The 20,402-nt window shown below is 41.9% G+C and overlaps 1 protein-coding gene across 1 annotated transcript in view; it reads left to right on the top strand.

Annotated features, from left to right (window-relative positions):
* The window catches only part of cxadr (CXADR Ig-like cell adhesion molecule), a 33,268-nt gene that overhangs the window by 6,245 nt on the left and 6,621 nt on the right, over positions 1 to 20,402 (top strand). Inside the window, exons 2-3 of the mRNA XM_041052065.1 lie at positions 15,655 to 15,824; positions 19,877 to 20,081. Coding sequence (XP_040907999.1) covers positions 15,655 to 15,824; positions 19,877 to 20,081 — 375 coding nt within the window. The remainder of the gene's footprint in view (positions 1 to 15,654; positions 15,825 to 19,876; positions 20,082 to 20,402) is intronic.

Here is a 20,402-nt window from a genome sequence, read left to right on the forward strand (position 1 = left end):
GCATGAGGAATAGAATCAGTATATCGTGGAAACCAGACCTGACAATTTACTCTGACATTAAATCCTTTGTTGCCAGGTCAGACTTCCAATGGACGCATTAATTTGGAGATAACCACTGTATATTGTATTGTGCATGTCACATTGTTATCAGCTAATGTCCAAGCATTGTCTTACACAGAGCTGAGTTGTGGGAAGATGATTATATTTTGTCCTCCAGCAGTAAAGCCCCACTCTCCCCTCTAAGAACATTGGAGTTAATTGTGTGTCTAATCTTGAAAAATATTATGGCTCAGAAAATAAGCGACATAAGCAGAAGGTGGGGTGAATTTTTGGAGGAGGAGGAGGGGGTAAAGCAGCTGTTGAAGGAGCCATTTTTAGCATCTCTATCTCATTGAAAAACATTACACATTGTCGACGGCGGGTATGGTGGGAAAGGCAAATAAGTGTTGTCTGTAGAAAGCTGCTTTCTTCACTCAGTCCCACTCGATTTTGCTCCCTGTGGTGCTGTTATTCAAGTCAGACTTTGTCTGTCTTAGTCTGATGTTTAATCATCATGACAAATTATATAGTTATGCCAATAACACCTGTCCATAGAAGAAAGAGATTTGATATTAAAAAGGCCTGTTGCCTTGCCCAAAATCCTAACCCTTTTTTCCAAGGGTATGATTGCTTGCATTATAGATTTAAGAATTATATTAAATCTGTGGTGTAGTGAAATTTTATAATGCAGTCTGAATCTTGTTAGGACTGCTAAGGAGTAGTGATAAAAAGCGACACAGAATTAGAACCAGAAAATCCAATTTCTTGTAACATTTGTTGCCTCATAATCAAGCTGATGCTAAACTGAAGCCAAAGGCTGCAATACAGATGCTCAGAGTCTGGACTCTGTAAAGAGTGCAGATATTAAATGTAGACTTTAATATTAACCCAGACAGGCTATACAAATCTGTATTTGTTACAGCTTCTGTGCATTATTCTCTGATGTGGATAAACTTCACAGTTTTGAATAACACAAGATGTTGTTGGTATGTTTGCAGGTGTGGTGAGAAATGAAGAAAAGAGTTACTGTATATGCAGGCTGTAGCATTTTTGCAAAGTGGCCCTAATCTCCTTTGCAGATATGAATGCAAGTAAACACTTTGTTTCATGAAAGAGTATTACATGAGATTAGATTAGATGAAACCTTTCCCCACGGTGGAATCGGGTCATTGCAGTAACAGTAGCAGAGAAAATAAAAAATATTCCTCTCCATTCTTGGGGTATCCTGAATGTTAAAAATATTCTCCAAGATGAGACTTTTTTTTTTTTTAAATGTTCGTACCTGAATGATATCTGATTCAGGTACATAGTGTTCTCATTATCATACTAGTCAGCCAGACAAACAAAAAGTCAGCTGAAGTTTTTTTTTCTTCTTCTTTTTTAACCTTGTATGTTAAGGCAAAATGGGAGAAGTCCAAAAGAGTGGAGCACAAACCTATATTATAGTATGCATTTAGCACGTCTTCACTATATTAGATGACTATGGTTTTACAACCAGGTGTCTAAAGCGAGTGTGGCTATCTGCTACCTTCCCTCTCTTCCATGCACGTTCATTAAAGAGGTTTTTTCCTCGTCCCCCTGTCTCCGAAGTTATTACTCTGGGGTCGTTGTTGGATCTATAGGTATGATAACCAGGACATCTGCTACAGTTGGGTATAGAAAAGGCTCAACGCCTGAACCACAGCAAGGTCAACAAGCCACAACAGATATTTAATTACTGTAGTGCATCTCTCCGCCATGTGAGGAAATCGGCAGCTGGCCCAGTCGCCCTCCAGAGAGATGAGATTGAACTGAAAATAGCTCTGCCACTGGCTGGTTTATGATGGTCAGAATGCACATTACTGCACAACCTTTATCACTAGTGCTGCTGTTTTAATAAGCAGCACACAGTGGCCACCAGGCTGCAGTTGTTGCTGGTAAGTTCCCAGAGAACCAGCTGTTAAATGTCTTAATGGAGTCCATGTATAATTCATGGGCACACGCAGCGCTGCGTGGCTGCCTGGTTTTTCCCTGAGTGGCCGATAATTGGAAGGGAAAGAGTAAACCCCCTACCGCATCTCAGTCATGCTGGCACTTACAGCAACCAGCTCCTTTCAGGTGTGTTTCAAAGTGCAGAGGAACATCAGCTCTACATTTAATCCCTCGGGGACAAGACATCTATCTGATGCAAGTAAGGAGATGATTTATCAGTGACAGTTACTGCTCTGTCTTAACTCAGCAGCTAGAGTTGTAGATTAATGACCTGTGGACACGTAAAAAGAGCCTGTGGCTGCTTACAATGTCATCTGGCATTTTATCAAATAAAAAAGTCTCTGACCTTCCACTCTTATTAATGGCCATTAACGTGTGTTGTGTAGAACTGTAACATCCCGAGAGCTTTGAAGTTTTGTCAGAAAAGTATGTGACTTTTTTTTTTTGGACATTAAAAAGTCTCAGATAATCTCTCTGCTGTAAGATGAAGTGTGGGAAATATTTGCTGGACACTGTCGACTGTCACTGTCAATATAAGACCTAATAAGATGCATTAATCAAGGACAAGAAATCTTGAACTGTAGTCAAGACAGCCCATAAACAGAACAGCACGTTTACTCTCAGCTTGTCTTTGACCCAACATTTTTAATGTCCTTATCAACATGACATCTGTTTTTTGTATTTTCATTTGCAAGCCATGCCACGTAAGGTGAACAGTCATCATTGTGCAGTGCCCCCAGTCACTTTCACTGAGATTATGTACTTGTCAGGCTGATCCAGGATGCCCTATACGCAGTGTTTGGCTGCCTGTCTAGACTACGCAGGGGTCAGACCTTTTTAGATGTCATTAGAGCCATAGGGGAGTTGGCTTGTACGCAGGTTTCAGGTAAAAGCACTTTACTGAACACTCGACAGTCAAGACGACCTTGCAGGATCTTCTTTAGGTGTCAGGTTGTTCATAAGTTAATTTTTTTTTTCTCCTTTTTGCCACAAATGTTCAAAAACATATTTTTAAGATGTCATAAAGCCAGCTTCACGTGTAGAAGGTGCCGTAGTTGTCCAGTATCATACATGGGTTTTGCTCCTCGCTCTTCCCGTTGATTAAAGGAATATTTTTACCATGAGTGATGAAATGTTTGTTGTGACAACAAATGTTCAACTTGACATTCTTGTTTGTCCTGACTGTTTTTTGTCCCCTTTCCAAGGATTATGGTGACTCTTTGAACATTTACCAAGAACTTTAGATTATATCCATAAAACTTGAAACTCCACCCATTTTCATTACTGTTTGTGGTCAGCATTTTATCTGCAGTTGCCATTCAGTGTATTTACATTTAGTAAGTACCTCTTTATTAGGGTTGGGCGATGTCTGCTAAATTAGCATATGACGATGTCTACAGTTAAACACTGCAATGGACGATAACATTCCCGATTAAAGGAGTTAAGTATTCCTTTGACTACAGCCCCACGTTGGGCTCAACGTTGTGATGACTGTCAGCGATCTGCAGTAGATGGTGGCATCGTCCATAAGCCCCGCCCTACTCTCTATACAGTAGATTTTATTGGTAATGGCTGAGCAGTATTCAGATTTCCTATCATAGCACAAGGGATTTACAGGAAAACGATGCAGCATGCAATCCAAATTAATTTTATCTCATTGATGTCAGACTGTTTACTGTTGACTCTCTTCACACAGGGTCAGAACTGTATGAAGTCACTGCTAATGCACATCCTGCTGCCACTGCTTTACATTAAAAGCTCTCAGCCTGCAAAATACTTTGCTTTATTGTAAAGCAGTCACGGGAATTGCAGTTTTTGTCACTGGGGTTAGCATTGACAGTGGCTGTTTATCTTGCCTTGCAGTTTTTCATCAGTGGGTGAGCAACAGTCAGGAGCTGCCACAGTGAGCTATTAGATAAAGAGATGTAGGCGCCAGGGTGCAAACCTCCACTTTTCCTTCAAGAAAACAACTTTACCTCTCACACAGTGTGCAGCATGAAATCAGATCACAGTTACTCGTGACATTAAGGAACAAGACTAGGCCAAAATCCAGTTTATGGCTGAACCGCATGTGGTCACTGTGCAAACTTGAAGAAAACTGATGTGGACCCGCTGTAAACAACCACTTTCAATGGAAAGTAGCTTGAAAAGTCTCTAAATGTCACAAGAGGACATAACACGCTAATTAACATATACATGACGTGTCGTATTTGTGTTCTGCATTGTGTCATCCAGTTTCAGCCCTTTATGCTCAGCCATTTAATACAACTGAATTCCCAATAAAGCTGTTTTGATTTACATGTTTTACTGTTTCTGTTGTCAAACAACAAAACAAGTGAGAAATAGTGACTGAAACACAGCCCATTGAGATACGTGTTAACCAGCAGTCACTTCCAAGATGTGCCAGCTGTTGCTCTGCTCTGTTAAAATCCTGATTTTATAACCATGCATGCACAGGGCAATCCTGACAATGCTCTTCTATGGAAAATCGTTAATGTTTGTTCAAAAAGTCACTAGATTTGTCACTGAGGGATTTAAAAAAAAAAAAAAAAAAAAAAGTCACTTAAGCGGTCTGAAAAGTCAGTAAATCTAGTGAGAAAGGCACAAATTTGGCAACACTGCCTGTAAACGCCCCTCTGATAATGTAATAGAAACTGTTTGCACCAATTCATTTTGACAGAACAGCAACACTTGGCCGGCCGACCAATGGTGTGACAGATATACCCGTTTATAGAGCCGGCCTCACTGCCAAAGGAAAAAAAAAGTCAATTATTGACTGACTGTGTTAAACTAAAGTGAGTTTGCTCTGGAACCAGATACACCAGCTGCTCTTCTGCTGTGTTCCTGACAAAGTAGCTGCTCGCTGAGTGTTTGCTGTAATATTCAACCGCACTTGTTGTTACCACAGTAACCACAGGTGCCGGAAAATCAAATGACTAAAATCTCAAGCGTTTCCACTTTGATGACGAGACTGGGCTTTTATTTAACTTATTTAACTATGTGGAAAAAATAACACGGTGATACACACGTTACTATATAAAACCCTCTTGTAAGGAGCTCATGTTTATTTGTTTCTTGAAGCTGTCGTCATTAGAAACTGAAATAGATGATGAAAGGTGCGGTGTGTGTGCAACTGCTTTTAACTTGAGTGGCTGGGCTCCTTATTACATCCCCGGTATCAGCTTTACTCTGCAGTGTGTTACCAAATAGTACAGCTGCTGCTCTTTGATTCAGAAGCAATTTCACGCTTTGGAGTCCAATTTAATGTGGGGATAGCGTATATGTCGATGTGCACTGTGTTTAATGTTTTCTTAAGGAGTTGGCAGTGATCAGGTCTCTAAGATTCTTTTTACAGATGTTTGGGTTGTGTAGATGGATCTAATTATCCTACGAAGACGGTCGGGGTCAGAATAACAAACTGTTCGCTCGCTTCAGCTCCCAGAATCTTGAATCCCTTCAAATCTGAGCTCTCAGTCTTTAATGGGCTTACTTAATTTATCTCTAGTGTCCAGACTCTCCAGTCCTCTTTATGAGTATGACAAGCCTCATACACAGTTAAAGAACATAACATGGAGAATAAACGCCGTCTTACTATGTCATGACCAAAATTGTAGGACTTCCTCTTGTGCAGGATAGCTAAAGTAGTGCAGCAGAGTTATTTTTAACATTCAAACGTGTCTTGTCACTTAATGGTATATATGTAGACTAGAGTGGTCGTTTTGAGCTCTCTCCTCATGTCTGGGCTGAGAATGCGAGCTGGAGGCATGAATAAACCCAGTGGTCTCGGTTAAGCTGTAACAACAACTGACAGTCTTCGCCTGCAGCTTCCTACAGGGCTCAGCACTCAGGTTCTTTTACTACACCTGCCTCAAAGAACCTCTGAGTGAGGAAGAGACTCCAGCCTTGAAACATCAGGCGTGTTTCACTGCCTGTACAGAGGGGAAAAAAGAGAGAGAGAGAGGAAAGAAAAAGGATTATCCATCTTGTTATCTTTTAAAAGCAGCCTTATCTTGATGTCCTGCTGTAGTGACTCCCCCACACAGAGGACAGGAAGGGACTGTCTGTGTTGTTACACTTTCACAAACACTGCATTCTCGCTGGTAGAGAGTCCTTTGGACAGGATGAGAGGGTTTAGAGAGAAGGGATGTTATAAATGCATTTGAAAAGGAATTGATGTATTAGCAGTTATTACAAAGTACTTTGTCAATACACCCTTTCTGCCTCAGGCAGTTTTCAGTAGCAATTTTTTCAATGAAATGAACTGTGTTGTTCCTGTAGCCTTTGACAGCACACTCCGGGCATAAAACACACATACAACTGTGTATTTTCTACCAATGTCCAGAAGACCACCATTATTCAATATCCTTTAGGCGGAGGACCTAATTTTAGACCAGAATCTAGAGGAAACGGCGTGAGCAAGACAGACTAATTGACTGCCTCCCAGCCAATCCAGCCGACTACATGGAAAATAGGCTACTGTGTAAATCTAACATAGGCAGAGGTAATATCTTAATCTGCAGGATTTGGCTGTGCATCCTTCACAAAGCATGAAAAAAATCTGCTGCAACTGGGGAAACAATCTTAGACCAATTCAGAAGAAGTTGAAATAAATCAAATTTTCATTGTTTTTCATATTTTGAGATAATGAAGCTTTTGTTTAATCGTTTTTATTGTGAGAGTAAGTTATTTCCAACAGTGGAGTGGCCAGACTTTAAGTTTTAAAAGATGCTGTACTCTATCTGAAGGAACAAGGGAGGAACCCAGGAATTCATCTGGGATGGGGGGGGGCATTTGTGTTTGAATTCTTGATATTTTATACATGCCTGTGAACTGTCTGCAGTATGGCCTCGCACCTTAATCCTTTTAGTGGTTTGGCTGTGAGCCATAAGAGTCTTTACCTCTCCATAGGTGTTTACTTTATAAGCATTTTGTGTATATGTGATCAGATTTACTTCAGCCCCTTTTAAAGTTAAGTAGAAACAAGTCCTCAGTTGACTGTGCACGACATGCCAGATCGTCTGTGATTTGTTTCACATGGAATGAGGAAGTAGTTTGTTTTTGCTGAGAAAGGCAAATCTGACTAAAGTTGCCTTGTTCGTTCTCATGGCCTCCAGTTATTTAAGTGAATATGTGGTAGTGAAACATCCAGTCCACCTCAGACTGAGCAGATGAAATTTCTGAGCTCTGGAAATACCAGAAATGTGAAATGGTTTCTCCTCCTGACGAGTTGCTGAGTTTTCGTAAAATTCCATCTCTAATGACTCTGAAATCCAGGCTTGTTAGGAGCTCCAGAAAGGACTTCTAATCCCTAATTTATCCCTGTGTTTCAAGGGGAATGTTGTAGTTTGATATTCACGCTCTGTTGCTTTAAGCTGACTTCTTGTGTGATTTCTTCTTGTGTGATTTCTCACCACACAGTTGTGAGAAATCTTTTTTTTTTTTTTTTTTTTTTTTTTGTATGCTCACACATTTTACTTTTCTTCTGTATCACAGATGTGCATGTGAGGATGTGTGTTCTCTAAAACCCCCTGTTAAAACCACTCTGTGAGAGTCCATCAACAGACTGAATGAAGTAGCTGCACTCTGCTGCACTTGTGTCTCAGTGTTTGATCAGCGACGCTGCGTCCTGATCACAGTTGGCATTGTGCCCTGGGGCCCGGACAAAAGCTGGACTGGGGCGCCGACAGGGGCCTGGTCTTTATCAGACACTTTATTTGTTTTGGGGGATGGTGAATAGGATAGGCTGCAGCACGGCTGCCTCCCCCTCAGTGCATAGAAACCCCTGTGTCAGGAGAGAGATGCCCCATGACTACACCCCACTGAGACATCTGGCTTTAATTTGTTTGGTTCATAGTAAACTGCTGGAAGCTGAGAACACAAATACCTACCTTTAATAAACAGTATTTCCTTCAGCAGCCTTACCTCGCTCTCATTTGTTATGTATTTCATCAAAAATATAAGAATTGTTTTTTACCAGGTCTTCATATCTGGATAAAATAGAAATTTAGAAAATTCCATGACACAAAGTGCACTGTCTTGGCTTTCATTTCCATTGCTACCTAGGTCAGAAATGCATTTCATCAAATCAGTGTGGGGGCAGTATCAGCCAGACTGAAGGCAGTCCAATGTGTAGGTAAAAAGTGAGGTTAAACTCTAAAAGCTAAGTTATATTTAGATCCAGTTTGCACAAGTTACGTGCTGACAGCAGATGCAGAGGGGGTGATATTTGGCCAACAAATACCTGACTGCTCTCTCACATTTCCTCCCTTAAACACTGAGTGTAGACTGATTTAAAACATCTACCTTCTCCAGCCCACACCCCACCCCTACGTAATGAGTATTAAGTGGCAACAAAGACACACAAATGCATGTATGTTTGTGTGTGTGCTTGCGAGGCATATTCCTATGTTGCACCATCTCTAAAGTCAAGCAAACTGTTTTCATGTGTTCAGTAATTGCTTGCAGGAATTGCAGAATTTTTGTCTTCTCTGCAAAGTGAGGAGGACACGGTTTTGTAACGTCTCCTGTGGCAGCTCTGACTGAAGTAACCCCCCCCCCCCCCAGCTGATTCATGTGTGTCTATCTCCTCTGTGTCGCAATTACATCTACAGTCAGGCATTTTTATGCACAACACACAACATGATATCTCTGACACATCTCATAAGCAGCACCTTCATGCTCTTTTGCCTCTTCTCTGTTTTAATATCCTCCTCACACGCTTATATTGGCACATTTGCTGCTGTTTCCCTTGAGGGTGTTATCAGCGGGATATCTGTTTGCTGCTCCTTGGACTGGCATCTTGCCTATCAGCTTTACGGCACAACCAGTCCCCATATTGTCACCAGCTCACTCTGTCCCCGGGCTTCATCAAATCTTGAAGGACACAAACCTTTTATATGTACAGTGTGTGTGTATTTCCACAGGTCTCAGAAACACTGGGCAGTCTTATCTTACTCTTCAGGGTGCTCTAGATAAATCTGCCTCCCCTTACAGGGATGGGGGGACAGAGGGAGAAAGGGATGTAGTATTGTTGGCCAGGGTTATTTTTAGTGGTTTGTGTCTAGCTTTAGAACAGTTCTTGGTGGCAAAGAGGTTAGACATGCACCAGCTTCTTCAATCCACTGTACTACACCCTATAAAATGGTAATGCATTCTATAAATAAGAAGTACAAAATCCCTCCCAGGGCCGTGACTGGAGAGAGTGGTGAGGACTCTACCTTTTTGATTAACCGACCATTTAGGAACAAGCCAGTGTGCATTTGTCCTTCCTATCCCCTTTCTTCTCTCCCTTCTGTCCTTTCTTTAGTTCCTTTATTCCCTCAGTTGTTCAGAGACATCAGTTTTTACTAGTTTTAATTGATGGTTGGATCACTAATCTGATTTGAATCTATTTAAAAAATAATGACCCCCCGATAATGATTTATTGAGTTTACTGTGGCAGTAGCAGCAGGGAGGCGTTAATTGTTTTATATAGAAAAATACCAGGATTATTGGTAAGACCAGGCTTACATAAATTAAATAATTACATCAGAGTTACTGTCACTGTCGCTGTTGATGTTCACAGATTTGAGCAGCAATTTGTTGCAGTGTACATTCACAGCAATGGCCTTAACTACATCCCCCATAGGGTCGTCTAAAAGCTGTCAAATGCTCAGGCGGCCGAGCAAAGTGCCTGTCATTCGTCACCCCGTCATCATTTAATGTTCAATTATGTCAAAACAGCCTTCAGGTCATCCGCACTGGGAATTGATGGCAGCTCTGTGTGGCAAGTGGAGCTTTCAGGCTGCATTACAGAACAATCAGTATGGTTCAACAGTCGCAGCCCTCTGCAACACTAAATAAACCACGCCAAGCTCACTCTCAGGGCACCCACATTGCTTCAAATTGAATAGTTTCAGCAGGGGCACTGGGGCGAGCATTCAGAGCCTTCTTTTTGAGTAGCAACCAAGTTATGAAGTTATCCTCTGCTGTGCCTGAAATAATTGATGTTCTTCAGCGTGGTCACAGGGGATTGGCATGCCTGTTTATGTTGGGGAGAGTGTCTGTGCTTTTTAATTTGCTCATTCCAAAGCCCCCAGACTGCAATTTTACTATAATGAATCACTAATGTTCATCCCACCATCATTGCCCAGGATGGAAAATGTGCCACACTCTTCTTGTTTTTGTCCTTAAGAGATGCTTCCTTTTCACTCGGTTGAAAATAACACTTTCTTTTCAAGACTGTTATAGTTTGTGTTTTCCAGGGAGAGCTGGCAGTGTTGTTTAGGAGAAAAATGTAAATACATACTTACGTAAATTTTTCATATCCACTTTTCCTGCCACACACACTTGATCATACATTTCTCTGTTTGTTTCTCTTGGGCTGAAATACTTAAAACTAGCCCAAATTACTAAACCAATGCTTTCCCCGCCACTGAGGTGTACATCAGACCATCAGACCTTAAAGATCCTCAAACCTTTCGAGGAGGTAAATCCCAGTCCAATGTCATTCACCTCTTTCACTTGGCTGTTGTTGCCTTGTGAGCCTGAAATAGCTGCTGCTGCCTTTATCTCCCCATGGTAAGACTTGGCTTTTCAGACTTTATTCCCAAGGATGCTCTCTAAGGTCAAAAGGTGGAGAAAGAGGCTTATGATCCACTGTAGCCCCTGCCAACGTTCACAGGGTCTTTAGCTTGGCTAGCACAAGGGTCAGGAGAGGTTAACTTGTCAAACTGTCTCCTGGTTTCAGGGTTTATTGCTGTCTGCTGAAGCTATGCTTTACACCACAGCTTAATCTCATGTCTGTCTAGGAGACCTCAGACGAATCACTTCTGTTTAACCTGTGTCCATGTTCAGAAATCTATGTACATGCCATTAAGAAACTAATCTTTGCTGGCTGCAGATTAGAGCCACAGCAGACTGATCAATGAACTGGCCAAGCTGATGATAGCTTATTGCGCTTATATTGGTGTCAGTGCATGTCGGCCGACAAGTAACGATTAATTTTGGTACAGAAATGCCAAACTAGTTTTGAGGTAATTTAATAACCGTGCCACATTACGCACACCAGAGAGCACTGACATGTTGATTTTTTTTCTTTCCCTCCTAAAACATCCATCATGTGTTTCAGTCATGTTGTCTTTTTGTTGAAATTTGTAGAAAAAAATGTAATTAATTAATTTTATTTCAATTGAAAATGATTAATCAACTCATGGTTTTGGTCAGTAAAATAACGTGCAGACAAACTGTGCCTGTGATTACAGTGATCGTTTCTAACAAAGCCATGTGGATGATTATAAAGATGCCTCACCGTGACAGAGACGAGCTTGAGTTTGTTCACTTCCACAAACCTTTCTCTCTGTCCCTCTCTCATGCCGTCTCTTAAGCGCCACGGCAACCTCCGAATGGATTGGTTGCCAGGAGACAGGATTCGCTCCTCATTGTATGCCAACAAAGGTGGAGGGGGTGGGTGGTGGGGTTACAATCAGCAGGACCGGAGAGAATTGAAGGCCTAGGGAACTGGCACTCCACAATCATGGGTGTGTTAGAGAGGAGAAGGTGGAGGAAAGGGGGTATGTGTGGGGGGGGGGCTCTGAATGGCAGTGGGGGTGTAGGTTATATAGGGTGGAGCGCGCTGACACCCTAAATTCCTCTTGCTCGTTCCCGGTCTCTCGGTAACCCCACTGGGATGTGCTGTGTCAGACAGTGTGGTGGAGACTGGAGGGAACGAGACACTCAGAGAGACACAGGCAGCCATGAATAGTTATTAAGACAGACTTTTTAATTAGCCAGCGTGCCCTCCCCCACTGCTCGGCTCCCCTACTCTGTGGACACACACATATACACATACACAGTAGGACACATAATCTTACTACAACAACAGACCCTGTGTTTCTGTTGGTACTTGCATGATTGCATGTACCAGCAGTCAATTTTTCATAGTTTTCCTTGGACTGTAATGACGGTGATCATGTTACCTTTGAGGAAGAAAGTCAGTTTACCTTTGCTCTGGAGCCATTGCTCTAAATGATGAATGACAATCGCCCAATATGAGCCAGTGTTTGTGGCTCAGACCTGAGGTCAGTAAGATCACTTCTGCTCAGTGTCACGTGCTCCACTGTTCACACACTTTATGTACAGTAGGTGACTATCAGCTGATAGTTACTGATTAACAGTGTGAGCTGCCTTTTTGAGCATGCTAACAGAGTTGTTTGTGTTACTCCACTCTGAGCAGCTCGTGGTAGGGGATGATTTCTCCAGCCAGTTATGTTGAAATCATCCATCAATCATAGGTTTTGCTCCAAGCAACAGTCTTGTCTTCTAAATTACCGTTTCCTGGTTAGTGGGAAGAGCTCTTGTTTTTTTTAAGTGTTCATCATTTGTGATCTTCATGGCCCTGAAAACATAATTTCTCAGTGATCTTTTTACTGTTCATGTCAGAGTAATGGGGTCTATCTTTTTCTGCCACAGTTTGAGCAGTCTGTTATTTTATATGAAGGACGTCCTGTATTTTCTGTTTACTCCGTGCCCCTCTCACTGGTTTAAAGTGGGCACATTCAGCTGGAAGAAGGGGATGTCTTGTTCTTCCATTCACCCATTCACATTTGTAGTTACTGAGTTTTGAAGCATTAAACTGGTAGTAATTAATATCCTAGAATATTGTTTCAAACCTTTAACTTTTATGGGTTAATATTCAGTGTTGTAGAGCGTTAACAAAGACTTGAAATCATCTTTTCTTGGGCTTTAAATTAAAATTGCTAAAGGAGATGTGTACAGATTGTTTTATTTGACCAAAGGTCCAAACCTAAAGATTCTGAGTCGGCTGTGATGTCTGATAAAGAAGAGCCATCTCATTTGAGATGCTGGAATTAGTGAAATTTCCTGTTGATCGATTAATAGATTAATTGACTGTAGCTCTACATCACTCCATGTCAGTTTAGACCTTCCAGTCTTCATTACCTCTTTGTTATTTATTCCATATATTATTATTTAAATGCAATCCATTGATTTGTCAGAGCTTACTTGGCCAAATAATCTCTGAGGACTCATTTCCTTTTTGCTGCACAGGTTACAGGCCCCATTCACTCGACTCCTTATTAAAATGATTAAAGAGATTTTTTTTTTACTGATCTCCATTACAGTGATTTGCATTTCATTGAATAGAAGGCCGTCTGGGTACTTGTACATAACATGTAAAGATGTGACACTTTTCACAAATGCCTTTGTTGCTAAGGATGACTTTGTGAATGGTTGTTTCAGGTAGTATTTATAAAGAGTTTAACAGCCAAAAACATTTTGATTCAGATGTTGAAACTCAGATTGGGGCACAGAAATTACATGACACCATATTTTCCCACATTCGCCCCACCCACATGAAACCAGTGAGAAAGGAAAGGACACTAACACAAATACAGAAATCTCTCATGAGAAATGACTAAAACTGTTCAAACTATAGCAGAAAATTTGTGTTCATGTTTGGATCCAGTTGCTCATAGTAAGTAGATGAAGTAGAAAATAGTTTTTTGTTCTCAGGGCTTTTAACATTGCCTGCCTTGCTAGAGAAACAGATTTGCTTCTAAGAAACTGCTAAATGATCTCATTTCCATATACCACAGTTCCTCTACTCGAGTTGATGCTTACAGTAACCGGATTAAGCAGGTTTAAACATTTCCGTCTGTTGATTAAATGTGGTTTTAACCTTAGATTACTCACAGTGTCTCTGTACTTGTTCTCTGGCGCTGCTGTCACCTGAGCCACCAGCCAGACAGGTTTATAAGCAAACGAATCTGTTTACCTGTGGAAGGGATGATACTCTGAAATGGCACTTTTTCCCATCAGTGTGGTACTCAATGAAAAAGGCCTCTTGCTTAACTGTAATTTAAACAAATGCTGCCTAAGGCCTCACAGGTCTGTCATCGATTTAAGAGGTACATCAGACAGTGTCCCTTATTACCTGTCAGAGATCACAGTAACTCTGATAAACTGTTCCAGCTGAATTCTTTCTTTTTCTCCCAGAATGCAATTTTCTCCCCTTTCTAAGCAACTTTGAAAAATACCCCGGCTTCTTTAAGTGCTTGATGAATTGACACGGCTCTCCGTCATGCAGATGCCACGCTATGCATCCGTTTGACAGTGATAGACACATATCTCAGTTTTCTCTATATTGCTCCCCGTTTCTCTTGCCTCTGCTGAAGGCGATGGATCTCTCCCATCAAGGGCGTCTGTCAGAATCTGTGGGCCGAAACGACCAGCTGCAGCACCAGGGGCCAGGGAATAAAACTACGCTTCTGCTTTGCGACCGTATCAAATGCTTACAGGCGCTGAGCTGCAACAATAGTGGGTGTGACTGAGATTGTCACTCTCTATATGTGTATAAACGTGTGTGGTGTATTTTCATTCAGCTGTTTGCCACAAGCCAGAGAGGAGTGAGGCTGAAACAGAGCTGATGGACATGAGATGAGGCAGGGACCTCCACCTGTAGCTCACACCCTCCATACCCTGAGGGTCAGGATTTAGAAACCTCCATCACACAATCAGCTCTCTCAAAATCACTATCTCTACAAAAGGAATATTTTCTTTTCCGTTGTTGAAGTTGATATCCTGTGGATTTGAATGAGACGCAGTTTTGTGTTGTCTGCCACATGCCAGGTTTTCAGATTAGTAAATCAAAGGTGTTGTTCTGGTGGGTTAGAGGCAGTGTAAACCTTCTACACTACATAATACACTTTTTTTGTGTTTGTGTTTGAATAGATGCTTGTGTTCTCATTGGTTTGTCTTTTGTGGAAACCTTGTAATCAGCAAAAGAAACCTTTCCAAGAAGAGAAGAGAAAAGAAATGAATTTTCCTGGTAAAGGTTTCACCAATTATCCTTGCACATTAGGGTGAGATCTTTCTGTCAGTTAGTGTAAAAGCATTTAAATGGGATGCAGATGTAGCAAAGACAAATGCTATGTGTTAGATGGAGTAAAAATTCAGTTTTGTTATCAGCAGAAAATTTCAGCTACATGTGTTTGGAATCATCTGTGTGATGTGATAAGTGTTTGCCTCACATTTACAGAGCCTTTTAGCAGCAACATATTGTGGTGATTTCATTTTTTTTTTTTTCCCGTTAAAGCTGTTCTCCCCCCTCTCGCTGACTGGAAGGTGGCAGGCTGTCAGAAGGATTTTAATGTGTCGAGGCAGCATGTGACAACTCCATTCTCTATGGACTGTGTTCCTTGCCGGGGCTTAAATCTCTTATTGAATGGAGAATCTTAACCCAGTTGATGTCACCAGGAAATTATGTTTATTCGTTCTAAGAATAAATGCTTAAGAGTCTGTTCCAGTTTGGTGATGGGCCACAGTTTTTCTTTATTATTATCACCAGTCCTTCAGCTAAGCTATGTTCTGCTCTATTAGTCTCTTTTTTTCCACTGTGTGATTTATATTGTGCATATTTTAAGAGGTACTTCGCTTCATGTACAAGATGCAGCTATGTTGATTTTATCCCTGACACATTCCCTGAATCAGAACATTTTACAGCTGACCACTGACACTACAAACAAATTTTCAAATGCGTTGTGACACTTGGACCCCATTACACTCTCTTGTAAGCGAAGTTGTTTTTATTATTATGCATGTCACGGTGTTGACATTACTTTCCTCTCTTTATGTGTTTCTGTCCAGGTTTGGTCTCAGGTCTAGAGATTACATCTACAGGACCGACATCCATAGAGAAGGCCAGCGGTCAGAGTGTGAAGCTGGACTGCCAGTTTACTCTGGCCCCTGAAGACTCTGGACCGCTGGATATTGAATGGAGCTTGCCGTCATCCGACAACCAGAAAGAGGACAAAGTGGTACGTGTCGATGTTCTCCACAAACAGAGAAAGTGCAGCTTTATTTAAAAATAGCATATGAGACATTTAGCAGTCGTCTGTTCTCTGAACAGACGATTTTATTTAACGCAGTTATTTTATCAGTGTACAGTGAAAGTCTAGCTTTGTTCTTGCTTTTTGGGCCATAGTTAGTTGGATTTCTTCCAACCTGATCTTCTGTATGTAGCTTTAGATTGTTGTGTTTTCCTCTTAGGATTAAAGGCTTTAAATGCCCTTCATTTGTTCAGTGTGTGTGGTTTTGCACTAACCTGCTCTGTTGTGGTGGTTTGTGTGTGGCTCGGTGTGTTGTACAAACGATGAAATGCAATACAAGTTGTTACGTTTCTAAAGTGGATTTTCTCAAGGTGTTGCAGTGTAACAAAGGAAGCATACAGTATCAAGACCATTGTAATTTGAGCCATGTGTATTTCTATTGAGCATTTGTTCTCGACGGTGCTCTCACAGACTCATAGTGGGAGCGATGGGAGCGATCTTTTTCCCAGGCAGTGTCTTTCCTTTCCAGCATGGCCCTCAGCCATGAAAAGGGAAGACTACACAGCTCCACAGGATCTCCAAATGCCCTCAGGGCTTTCACAGCCATAGAGACAAATTCTTGTTACAATTGTTCCAGTGGTGTGGTCCTTCCCCATGGCTCGCTACTCCCTCCATCTCCCACCTGTCACAGAGCTTTCCTATCCAGGCCTTCCACTCCCTTTTTTTTTCACCCGTGTCCTGTGGCTTTAGTTTAGCTTAGTTTATTTATTTATTTTGTTTTGTTTTTTACTAGAACGTTAGAAATAGGTCACAGGCTCATCATTAGGCGTGTCTGTTTCTGTCCTCCACCCACTGTCCTCTCTGTCCACTGACCCAACCTGCCCTCCTCTCACCCAGGTAGATCTCCACACTCTTGCTTCTGGTCAGTGCTTTCTTTGTTGCCTTGAAATGTGTCATTAATGACATGCTAATTATCCCATTTATTTGTATTTTGATTATGATGATATATTGATTTCAGGGTTTATATTTTCTAATTTTTTTAGAAACACAACAAGTAGGCCCAGAATTCAGGGTGAGTGGTTCCCTAGTAGGACCTGTTCCTCTGAATGTAGCTGTAGAAATATGTTCCCGAAAATGTTCTCAAATTGCATCTGGTTCCACAGTTGTTGTGTTTTTTTCTTTATTACGTGCCATTTTGCAGAGCAACCATTAATGCTGCCAAACCTTTGCTGGAATTCAAACGGGCCAGACATGTTTGTTCGGATTTTTTCTCCTTGACCTATCCGATTTTGCTCGCTACATACACACACTCACATTCATATAGCCTTTAACCAGTATGAAGTCATGCACAGAGTAAAGTCTTTGTAATTAGCGACGTATTAATTCCAAGGGGCTGCTTTAATATATGTGACAGTGTTCAATGGAATTAGGCTGATCTGCTTGGACCAAAGCTACCCGGTCAGGCAAGGCAATGAGAATGAAGGCTAAACTTCATAGCCAGAGGCTCCCAGATGCTCAGAAACCATGGAGAACCTTTGCTCACATGGTTTGAGATGAGAAAATCCAGGGTGCTCTTAAATGAACGGCCGCTATCAGATAAAACTGAAAAAGTAGATAAGTAGAAAAGATAAAAAGTAGATAGCTAGCCAACAGGATCAGTCCCTGTGGTTGCAGAACTGGAAACTTGTAGTCCTGCCTCCTGCAAGTACCCTTCAATTTAAGAATTTAATTCATATTAATGAACCATATATCCCAGCTGCCTTTTCTTTGCATTGATGCAATGAGAAGCAACACCACATCATTATCTATTCAGTCCAGTATCTGGTGGGGAATGATTCCCCCCTTCATCTGGAATATCCCACATATCATCAGGGTCTTTTTGAGGGTGGTGAGGCATAGCTAATGCATGTTGCTTTGTTGGGCTTGAATGCGAGATGCCAGGCATGCCTACAGTGATAGTCATTTGCATTTGGCCCTCATTCCCTGGCTACAGATTAGATGAAAGGAGGGTGTGCCCTGAGTCTTTGCCACCACTGTGAGAACAATTAGGAAAACAATTATGAAAACCAAAATCTGAACAATGTGAACAGGAGAAGAGCTTGCTCAGAAAAATACATTAAAATACATAGTTTTATCTCATGGTACACAGACTCTTTTGTCCCTGAGCACAGCAGCATAGCTTTTGTTTACTCAACTTACTATGACAGGTATTTGTGTATGTTGACAAAGTGTTGGAGGATTTGGATGTAAAGCCATGACACAGTTTGTTAAGTATGTCAGTGAGGATCATGCGTGCTCGTGACCACCTTTGTTGGATTCTCTGTGGCTTCAATGATGAAGGATGTTAATTCCATTTTCAGGTAGTGGTTCTGCTTTAACCTTGTAAAACAGCTAGGAGCTGTGCTGTTCCTGTAAAAGCATGTGGCAGCAGGACTCATATTAAAAAGCTCAAAGACACAACACTCTCCAAGGTCCGCATATTGTTTAGTGTACACAGGTATCACAGTCCTCTGCTTTGCCTCTCAAATGATCTGCGCCTCTTCCTCTTCCCTGTGTGAGCAACAGCATCACATGACAATGACCTCATCTTCACACGCGTCTGATGAAACCAAGCCCGGCCAATAGAGGTCTTTTACTTCTGCAGCATGATCCGTCCACTGAGAGTGGCCAGGCCAGGTGGCGATTGTATCATTGAGTGACCTATCTGTTACGAAACACGGCACGCAGACAGTGGTGCTCTTCTGTCCTTTCCAGCCCCTGCCAGCTTGTCTAGTCATTTGCCCTTTTCATTTTCATTCCCCAGGCTCTTTATGGGATTTTTTTTCATTGGATCATGATTTTCAAGGTTATTGTGCAGTTCAGTTTTTTTTTGTGTGTGTGTGTTTTGCTAGAGGTGTGCATGTGTGTAAGCACTGGTTGAGCCCAAGTGAGAGTTCTTGTTGGGTTTAGCTTGGGGCAATTTAATTTCCTCTCCTCCATGGTCTCATCTCACATATCACTGTTATTACTGCTGTTGTTCTGATCCACAGTGAAGTTAGAAAGAATGGTTTCCCTCCCCTGAGACCCAAGTGGAATTTTAGAGTTACCTGTTTTCCTGGCTAATACATACGGGATGAACACAGCACTCAATCGGAGCATGCCTACCGTACAGCTCCAGAAACTAGTCTTCCAGTTGGAAATGGAGCACCAAGGCAACTTGGTGTAGACACACCAGAACCTCCCTGACTCTGTTTCCCTTTGTTTTGCTCCTCTCACGCTTCCTTTGAGTGCTCTGCCTCCTCTGATGGGTTCATTATTCTTCTTCTCCTCCTGCCATGTTTAGTTTTTCTTCTCTCCTCCTCTCCACCCAGGGGTATTGCAGTGCGTATGCCTGGTGTTGATCGTGGCACAGAAAAGCCTGTTGATGACTGTCTCCATGGAAATGTGGAAGAATATGCCAGTGTCTATAAAGGAGAATGAGAACTCTTTTCATTGTTTGCTCTTCTTTTTCCCTCCCTGTTCCTTACCTTGTCTTTTTGTTTTTTTCGCTTCACGATCACCCTTGCTACTATGCTATTAGTTACAAGGCTTGTTAGCTCCACCTGGCCTTTATTTCTAGGCATCTCCTTACTGCTTTCAAGACGCAGACTGTGTGTGTATGTGTGAGTATGCGTGTGTGCTGGGGGGGGGGGGGTTGGACAGAACAGGGGGGCTACTGCTCTTTGTTGACACAGCAGGTGTTGATTTGGCTCCACAGTGGTGGCTTTGTGTGCTCCACCTTCATTCTTCTTAAGCACAGAAAGGGTAGAGCGGCACAGACTGAAGGGCATTGCAGAGATAAAAGAGAGAGTGTTTTCTATCTTCCATATATTTTGGTTGGTTCAGTGAGCAAGGCCTTTGCTTTCAGAAAGCACACAACAGTCATTTCCAAGCCTTTGTTTATTTGTTTTCTAGAAGGACATTCATTTCCATAAATACATAGGTCAGATATATGACATCAGTCTAATAGGTTTAAGCTCCGAACTCAAACTCTCTTCCCTGCTCTCCCTTTCCACAACCAGGTGATCCTGTACTCAGGCGACCGGGCCTACGAGGACTACTATGAACCCATGAAGGGTCGAGTCCACTTCAACTCAGCCGATCCCAAAAACGGCGACGCTTCCATCAACCTGACGGGGCTGAAGTCGACAGACTCAGGCACCTACCAGTGTAAGGTGAAGAAGGCTCCCGGCATCCGCAGCAGGAAGATGCTGCTGATCGTCATGGGTGAGTGGAACAAACTACTGGTGTTCTATATTGTACTAGCAATATTTTGTTTTCTCACAGGGTAAATTCTTTCTCTCCACACAGTGGAAATGCACCAAATCACACGCCCTTTGCCCTCCTTGGCTGTTTTGATGTAATCCTTTCTAAAATCGAGTACATAACCTTCCCACTGGCTGTAGAGCATTGCCCCCTTTGTGATACAATTCTGTATCCACCCGAGATGCTCTCTGATTATGTCTAAATTCATAATTTTTTTTTCCCACTAAATGTTGCAGTCATGGTTTATTATTTGTCACAAGTATTAGTCTTATTGACCAGAAT

Source organism: Toxotes jaculatrix, chromosome 12 (genome assembly GCF_017976425.1).
Source record: "Toxotes jaculatrix isolate fToxJac2 chromosome 12, fToxJac2.pri, whole genome shotgun sequence".
Taxonomy (NCBI): Eukaryota; Metazoa; Chordata; class Actinopteri; family Toxotidae; genus Toxotes; species Toxotes jaculatrix.